Source organism: Salvelinus namaycush, chromosome 22, assembly GCF_016432855.1.
Source record: "Salvelinus namaycush isolate Seneca chromosome 22, SaNama_1.0, whole genome shotgun sequence".
In the NCBI taxonomy this organism is placed as follows: domain Eukaryota; kingdom Metazoa; phylum Chordata; class Actinopteri; order Salmoniformes; family Salmonidae; genus Salvelinus; species Salvelinus namaycush.
In genome coordinates this window covers 5,861,588-5,870,787 of record NC_052328.1, presented here as the reverse complement: position 1 = coordinate 5,870,787, position 9,200 = coordinate 5,861,588, and the positions used below count along the sequence as shown (strand labels likewise).

Sequence of the window (9,200 nt, the reverse complement as noted above, 5' to 3'; positions counted from 1 at the left end):
TCACAGCTGTAATCGCTGCCAAAGGTGCTTCTACAAAGTATTCACTCTGGGATGCGAATAGTTGAGATATTTCTGCATTTCATTTTCAATAAACTAGCAAACATTTCTAAAACATTTTCACTGTCATTATGGGGTATTTTGTGTAGATGGGTTTGAATTTGTATTTTATCCATTTTGAATTCAGGCTGTAACAAAATGTGAAATAAGTCAAGGGGTATGATGCTTTCGGAAGGCACTGTACCAGCTTCTGGTATACACAGACTGAAACTAATGACTGCAAAATCGTTTAAGGTTTCTTTACAAGACAGAATGTTGAATGAAATGACATTGAAACTTACTCTACTGGTGGTCCGTGGTGTTGATCCTTCAGATGGTTAAAAATATCCACAGGAAAGTACTGTTAACACAACTTTTTAGAGTGGCGGTACTGAAGTTGAAATTTCTATCACCTGGCACTTCAGTTAGTATGCATGCATTGTATATTTTCCTGTGGATATATTGGCTCAAATTTCAACCATCTGAAGGACCAACACCATGGACAACCAGTAGAGCAAGTTCAAATGTAATTCTGTTCAACAATCTGGCTTGAATGATTTTGCAGTCATTAGCTTCAGACTGTGTATACCAGAAGGTGGTATCAATCTGATTCATCAGCCTAAAAGATGCAGTAACAGGACAGAAAGCAAGGATAATAGACTCACCGAAACCAGAATGTCTCCCTCCATGATAGCAAGGTCAAACTGTAAGTCCTCTGTAACAGAGAGAGAGGGTCTGAAACAACCACACTGACATGTACTAGTTACAAGTCACTACCTCCAGTGCCATTAAAGTCCAGACCTCATGGTAGAGGTCCAGGATTGTGCGCTTCATCTAATGAATGCGTTACCTTCTCTAGTTTCAGGCGTTTTAACCCAATCATTTTGTCTGTGGCGTGTCCCCATTGAGGCAGTAGAACCTAAAAGGAATTGTGAACAAACTCATTTTGTAATATCATTATGTTTATTGATAGACAAGCCATAAACTTGAAGACAACAGAATGAATTGTTTCTTTGGGCCCCATCATCCCAAGTGACTGACTTGAAAATCACAGTATAGGCCTACCTGTGGCAGAGAAAGTCACATTTGTAGAATTGTTGATGGGGTTTTTAGAATTGTCCACTGAAACACAGAAATAAAATATTACAAAGTGGAACAGTACAATAACAGTTTTGCAGTACAGCTGGCCTACATTAAATAAAAACATGGAAAACAGATAACAGGCCTAGCTTTCAGCCTATCACCTAACAAAATGACTGGTCCCAAATGCAGGCCTGCCTACCTGTGGCAGGGATAGTAGCATTTGAAGTAGTAGCATTTGTGAAATTGGTGATCGGAACACTGCCCACTGAAATACACAAAGGTAACATAATACATGTTACATAACATGAAGAACCGATTCGCCTGCCCTACATCAAATGGAAAACACTCAAAAGCAGGATGTCACAAAAACAAAATGACTGGTCCTACCTTGGACAAACCAGATGAGAATCAGAAACCAAACCATGTTGCAGCAACAATTGTCCCCCAAGATTTGGAAAAAAAACAATCAAAGAAACAGCACAAACAAATTTGTGCAATAGCTCTCCTTCCAGTCAAATAGTGGGCAGGGCAGCAATCACAAAAGAACAGGTGCATTCTCCTTCTCTTCTTCTTCTTCGGTGAGGTTTAAAGACGGTTGGCATCCAATATGTTGCATTATCGCCCTCTACTGAACTATTGTATGAATCCATTACACTCTGTTATACAAAATGGTATAAGGGGAAACGTGAAAAAATCCATACAAATATATATTTAATGACCCTACTAACTAACCCTACACTCATTAAAACCCATCACCTTATTCCACTACTTTAACCCTGTCTTATCCTACCCCAGGCCAACGACCCGAGAGGGCGAGACACTACTACTCAACACACCCTGTAACTCTTCTGAAATCGAATCTCGTACCCCCAAGTTCTTCTCTGCAGCTGCCACCACAACATCTATTTTCTATGACTTACGTGTCATCTCTGCGGTACAGCTGATAACAATTGCTATGAATGCTAAGCCAACCTCACTGAAACATATATCACTCATTGGCCTATCCCTCTGTTCTGGCAAAGATCTACTATTCACAGGGATCCTCTCAGAATCCCTCACCCTTCATCCACCCTCCACTTCCTCTGCATACAACATCTTCTCCACTACAATGACCCTGGCCACCTAAACCTGCCTCTCTCGCACCAGACACCTCCACTCAGGGTTACCTTCACCGACTCAACAGCACCCACCATCTTTTCCACCCAACTTCCACAACACCTTCTACCCCTTCCATTTCACCTCCAGAACTCAAACTGGTGTCCGGCCCAATCTGTTTGAACTTGATACCAATCTTCCTCGTCATACCCTCTCCCTTGTCATTGCTATCTTCAACAGATACAAACCCATACTCTGCCTCCCTCAGTCTATTCAACCTCCTCTCTTTCCCTCCAATCCTCCTCCCTTAACCAATTACCCGACTCCTGAAAATATTCAACTTTTCCAAGTCAAAATCTTTTTTTAGCCTCCTTGAGGGACATGCTAAGCCCTGTACTCCCTCCACTTCAAACTCCTGTGTCACCAGAACAGATGCAGGTGTGACCACTTGTTTTTAGGTCATCAACCTCAACAACAGATTGTGCAGTATAGACAGTGTTAATGTGCATACATAGCATATAGTGAACAGTACTGTGCATAATGTGGCAGATGCAGGACTGCCCTCATGCAGGAACACCCCGAAATGTGGGCTGCAGTTGTACATTATTGACAGAAAGACACATCAACCTCAGACAAAGCATCTGAGACAGCAAAACAGCGCTCCTCTGTCTTAGTATGTGTAGGCCATGTATCTGATGCCGTCTGGTCAAAAAGAGTATGGCATGTCATACAGCCACAGTTGTAGAGCGGTCAGACTTTCTGGATGGTTAGTTCAGTCCTATGTGTTCTCTGGCCCATCTCTGATATCTTGTTGTGGATCTTGGCTATGATGGTGGGCTCCCCAATGACAGAAAATAAATATCTGCTGTGGGAAACCGTGTAGACAGTGTTAGTGTTCATGTATAGTGCAGTATAGACAGTGGTCATGTGCATCCATAGTATAGAGTAGTGAACAGTACTGTCCATAATGTAGCATAGAGCCCATGTCGTAAGTCCAGGGTGTTCCCAGAGTGGTATACCAAGAAGCAAGCTAGATCTACTCAGGGTCTATTAAATCTAGCCAGCTTCAGTTAGCTTCACATTCCAGCTCAGGCTTCATCCGTACTACGATGGTGGATTTTGCTCGTCCACCTTCCTAAAAGGCTGTCACATGCTTCCCAGTCGAAACAGTTTAAGCTTATACATTTTGTGAAGTTTTTGTTCATTTTGGTGTTCGGTAGGTTTTTTTCAGCTGTTCGCGTGCACCAATTTTTTTGTTGAGGCAAGTCAGAGTTTGGTAGTCGAAGTCTACACCCCTTCATCAGTGATTGGTTCACAGTAGGGGTGGGAACTATGGACGGGATTCTTCAATGAAGTGTTTGCTATCATTCACTTGAGAAGTACTGCACTAAACTGATGTGTAATTGTGCGACTAAGACCTCCTCTGCAAAAACGTAAAAAATGATGTACAGTTTTTATTATGAATACATTTCTTTCTTGTTGTCCCATAAATTTCACTTAGCAAAAATTATTTAATGTCAACGCAAAATTGATTGTGAGGACGAACAAAGGTACTTTTTACATAGTCCTATGTGCATCCCAAATCAACCCTATAAAGTACATTATCGGCCATGGTCAAAAGTAGTACACTATGTAGGGAATAGGGTCCCATCAGAGGACAACCACTCATGATGCATCATGTACAGTAGCTGTGAAGTGATACACATTGCTACAGTGTGGTTTTTACTATGTTTATGAGCTGACTAGTACAAAATATACTGTATTTCAAACATAGAAATGGATAAATTGGTTTATAGGCCTATGTGGCTCTGGTGTTTGCTGTCTGTCAGGGTGGGTGTGGTCTCCCATGGCACCACATTACATCACAATTGTGATGTCATAAATGATTGTATTCTGATATGATGACAGCCTAAATGGTTTGACATAGCGTTACTGTCACATTACAGCAACACTTACAAGTTCAATTCAGGGTCAAAATCATTTCTATATTTTGGATGGTTATTTTTGAAGTGATTGGTGGTAAGTAGTTGTGACCACTTGTGATTTAGTGTGAAAAGGCCTACTTTGTGACACAATTTAATTTAGATGATTTAAATAATAATATTTTGAAGCCATATTGTATCTTTTTCAGGATTACTGTAATTGAAGGAACTATGGGAAAGTTCTCCTTCCCAAGGCTCATCATAAGAATGGTTAGAATCTCTTTTCTCTCACCACCCTCATAGTCAAAACTCCAGTGATTTAAAATCATCACTTTGACATATAGGCCTATGAGCTTTTCTAGGATTGAAAATAACAAACTTGTATCACGATAACCTCATTACTGACTGCATGTTTGTCATCATTTTCATTTCTAGCCATGGGCAAATCGGACTGCACAGGACGATTTCTGCACAGAAACTACTGAACTCCACAGGCCCAGAACACACCAGCCTCACAACTCCTCACAACTCCCCAGCCTTAATGTAAGTCCCATCTGCAGGCTAAATCTACGACCCACTAAAGTGGTCCAGACTAATCATGTATGGCCAATCAGTGTAAACTTTGTACTAACTACGGCTTGATCTAGTGTCAACATTATACCTTATTGATATTGTATATCAATGAAATACAATGGAAGGCACATAATAATCCAATGAGTAAAATTAAATATACCATGTTCTATTCTCAATATCCCTACTGCCCTAAAGGTGTGTAGGCAGGGCAAGGAGAACACCGATTCAACCCAGAAGAAGAGGAAAAAGAAGAGACTAAATGAGAAGGGAACCCAGGTTGAACTAGGCATGCGGGAGGATATCCATGACCTTGACCTCGCCCATTGGAGATTGGCTAGAGAGACATGGAGAACTGAGCGAGGAAACATAAGGGAGATTAAGGCGCTGTATGGAGAAATATTTAGGCTGCACCAACTCTTGGAGGAGGTAACAAGAGCAGTTTTCTTTAATCAGACTTTCATATAAGTAGATATACTGTAGTTGCTTTAGATGTTCCCAATCCTGATACACAGAAATGAGATCTAAATAGATAGAATAGTGAAATAAGAAGGCAAGAAAAAAACGGAACACTGGAAGTATTCAGAGGAAGGTCTGCATTCTGCACTGGTAGTATTCTCAGGAAGGTCTGCATTCTGCACTGGTAGTATTCTTAAGAAGGTCTGCATTCTGCAATGGTAGTATTCTTAGGAAGATCTGCATTCTTAGACAAAAGTTGAAAAAGAATGGAAGAATTTCTGAATTGGAATGATTCCAAAAGTTCATTTTCCTAATAGGCTAATATACAGTAATAAAACATGTTTTCTCTATGATATTTATTACCCATACACATGTAATTGTTTTAAGATGGTAATAACAATCACCATCAAGCTTTTAAGTAATACAAATGTGTCTGTCATCATACAGATTGGGGTGGATAAAGGGGTGATCAAGCAGCGCTCCACCTCCTCCATTCTTTGTCCCGTCTCCCCGACACTGCCAGCTTTCCCCTGGTACAACCTCCATAGGTACCTCGCCAACAGCCAATCGGAGCCTGACCAGCATGCTGCCGGCACCCAGAAGGACCCATCTAAGAAACACTCAATCTTTCCCCCTCTGGACACACAGAGCTGCACCTCCCCTGATAAATGGCCTCCTTCTCAGTTCAAGACGTCACACCCACACGCTTCACACCGATTTGCTGTCCCATCCCACCCCCTGGCTTCCGGCCCTCCTGCCCGGATGAGACAGACCCATCCGCATGTCCACCCCAGATCCTCATTGACTGGCCAGGAAAAGGTTAAGGATGAGGTCAACAGGCCAGAGATTGCATCGCCTGAGGAATTGTCTGAGGAAGTTCAACGGAGAGGCGCAGAAATTGCAAATATGTATAAAGCACAGCTGAAAGAGAGGATGGCCCAAAAGAGAAAGGAAGAGATTCTGAAGAAAAGGGTAAACAACGATGACAAGAACGATGACACTGAGGCCTCCTGTTCCTCTGCAGTAGAACAATCCAATACCCCTGCCACAGCCCCCGAGCGCCCGGCCAGCCCAGACGCCACGCCAGTGGCCGCCCAAAAGGACACTCAGGGGGACACCCAGCAAGACCTGGCAGACGTTGTGAATGTGCTCAAGAGGCAATCATCTGATCTATACCTGCCTGACGACGTTTGTGAGGAGTCACTCACATGGAAGTCCATTTACGAGGAGCTGTGCCCGCTCGCTCACAGGGTGAACACAGAAGCTGACTACATCAAGGCGCTCCGCGTCATCACTGAGAAGGCTGTGACTCCCTCGTGCTCGTCTGAGGATGATGTGTCTCAGAGTGTGAGTGAGGTCACAAGTCAGGAGGGGAGTAGTGAAAGTGAGGAGAGCATGAGTGGACAACAGCAGAGATGTCTACACAGGGAACCTTATGGTGAGAGGGACAGGAAGGAGATTGATAGTGGTAAAATGGAAGGGAGATATGCAACCGCCAATGCATTGTCTATGATGGCAAGCCGAGGGAAAGAAGAACTTAATGCCATGAGCTACGCAGACAGGATCAAATATTTCAAGGACGAGGCTAAGAGAAATGAAGAGATGATGAAGATTGAAAGGAGGAAGGAAAAAGCCAGGGACGAAGAGCTCAAAAAGTGGGAAAAGAGACAGAAGAAATTGAAGAAATTGAATGAGGAGGAAAGGAAAAGGACAGAAAATATGGAAAAAAACAAGTTAGAGGAGCAGAGGAAAAGGGAGAAGGCAGAGATGAAACTAAAGATCGAACATGAGAAAAAGAGACAAGAGCAAGAGAAAAAAAGAGAGAAAAAAGAAAGAAAGAAGCAGGAGATGCAACAGAAGGCCCGTGCAAAAGAAGAGAAAAAGAGGGCAGAGGAAGAGAAAAAGATGGAGAAAAAGAGGGCAGAGATGTTGAAAAAGATTGAGAAACAGAGGATGGAGGAGGAGAGGAACAGGGAAAAGGAGAGAATGAAGGTGTTGGAGATGCAGCAAAAGGCACGAGAGAAAGAAGAGAAGAGGAGGAAAGAGGAACAGAAAAGGAGATTGAAGATACAGCAGGAACAAGAGAAGGAGGAACAGAAAAGGCAGACAAGGATACGGGACGAGGATAAGAAGAGAGCAGAGCTTCAAAGAATAAAAGATCACGAGGCCAGGTTCAAGATGGAGATGGAGAAACTGTATGAGAGAGAAGAGAGGAATGCACAGATTGAAAGAGAAAAGAGGCGTGCGCTGTGTCAGAAAAAAGGGCAGACACAGAGAGCAAAACAGGTGGTGGCATACGAGGTCACAGCGTCTACATCTGACGCCTCTGTGCGGAGGGAAGAGAGGGAGCAGCGTCCAGAGACCGCTCACACACAGTCTGCGAAGAGGAGAACAAGGAAGAAGCAGAAGAAAGCGGCGGACGAGGCATTGACAACTTTTGAGTAGATGACAAAAGAAAATACTAACAAAAAAAATGAGAAAATAAGCAAAAGGAGGAAAATATTATAAGGAAGCCAGGCATGAGGGTGAAGAGGAGGAAACATGAGAGAGGAGGAAGGGAGACCAGAGTGGTTTATCAGGAGGTCAGTAGAAGATACAGAATTCAAGTTCTGATGGACAGAATCAGGAAGGACCATGGGATAAAAGGTAAATGAGATTAGCAGTAAAGAGCTGAGTGGATCAAAAGAAAGTAATGGAAAACACAAGATAAACAGAGGTGAAAACATTTTATAAGAGTAAAAGAGAGGAGATTGAACTAAAATTCCGATGGACATATGGCCAAAATAACTATCTAAATAACTAAGGATGAGCAGAAAAGGAGAAGACCAAGAGCACAGGAAAAAGAGCCAACAGACATGTCAAAAATAACTGAAGTCTGCCTCTTCTACTTCTCTTTTAAAGTTGCTTTGGTTTCCTTTTGTCCTCTTTCCAAGCCTGTTCAAGTCTGAGATAGATGAAAAGAGCAGCCAAAGAAACAGATCTGTTGAAGCATCAATAGGAAAGGATGTAAGGGAGGGAGGCAGGAAGAGGAAAACACAGAAGAGCAGATGAGGTAAGTGCTTGGGCTTGTGATGAGAGGATAGGGGCTCCAGAAATGGGGTTCATGATTGACAATTCTCAGACAAATGTATTACTGTGAATCCCATTCGTTCAATGACTGTTTGATTCATTCCTGATGGGATATAATTGTTTTACAGGAGCACTCTATGTTCTGCTTCCATGTGGATTGACAGCATTGCTTTCATGAGCTGCTGGAGGACACCATGGAGGAAGAGGGTTTATGATAGGCAGTTTGCCATGGCCCTAAATGGGCTTTTGGATGTTAATTCTTCCTGCTTTATATCATACAACTTTACAATAAAAATGAATTGCACGCATCAGCCTTTTCTGTTTGATTGTGATCAGTGCAGTAGTAGTAAGATTGGTGTAAACCCAAGGAATATTCTGGCAGTAATGTTCAGTTGGTATAAAATAGTGTGATAAGAAATGATCAACATCTTATGAAAACAATATGGAAATAGAAATATCAAAAGAAGTGTTGCATTTACTTAGTAATAGCTATTTCTCCCTCATAGAGAATGGTGTCCTTGTTGTGATCAGTCCATCGACAAATGCATGTATGCGCGCACACACACCCACAGAGAGTTAGTCATGATTTCCCTGAGTCATCAGACTCTGGTGAAGGTTTCTTTGCATCTTGAGCAGTCTGTGTTGTATCCTTGCCGGACTCATCTATAACAATCTCGAAGGCCGCCTCTTCTTCTACCCTCTTCACTTTCTCCCCTTTCGCTGCAAGGATTTCCTCAATGTTCCTGTAGGGAAAAAAACATGAATAATAAATAAAAATATTCAGGAATAATACTCGTCTTAAGGAGGCTACACACTTCATGCAAACAGAGCGAAGGAGCATCGTATATAGTTTGTTCCAAAACTCAAGTACCTACAACTGTGTGAGAAAATGATGCTGCATTTGCGTGAAGTGTGTAGGGCCCTTTAGTCCACACAAACGTTACAGCCTATTAATACGGGATTCAC

At 42.4% G+C, this 9,200-nt stretch overlaps 1 protein-coding gene across 2 annotated transcripts; it reads left to right on the top strand.

Moving 5' to 3' along the window:
* Positions 1-5,842: 5,842 nt before the first annotated feature.
* LOC120017481 (vicilin-like seed storage protein At2g18540) lies at positions 5,843-8,942 on the top strand. 2 transcript variants are annotated; one of them, XM_038960261.1, is made up of 3 exons: positions 5,843-7,811; positions 8,099-8,217; positions 8,363-8,942. In XM_038960261.1, the coding sequence occupies exon 1, from the start codon at positions 5,928-5,930 to the stop codon at positions 7,608-7,610; it is 1,683 nt and encodes a 560-aa protein (XP_038816189.1). In that variant the 5' UTR covers positions 5,843-5,927; the 3' UTR covers positions 7,611-7,811; positions 8,099-8,217; positions 8,363-8,942. The 2 variants fall into 2 exon arrangements, with proteins under 2 accessions (XP_038816189.1, XP_038816188.1); XM_038960260.1 differs by having other exon boundaries at positions 5,843-8,217.
* Positions 8,943-9,200: the final 258 nt, after the last annotated feature.

Bases quoted from the DNA above. Each gene is read 5' to 3' on its own strand.
- LOC120017481 (XM_038960261.1), top strand. From the start codon at position 5,928: ATGAGACAGACCCATCCGCATGTCCACCCCAGATCCTCATTGACTGGC.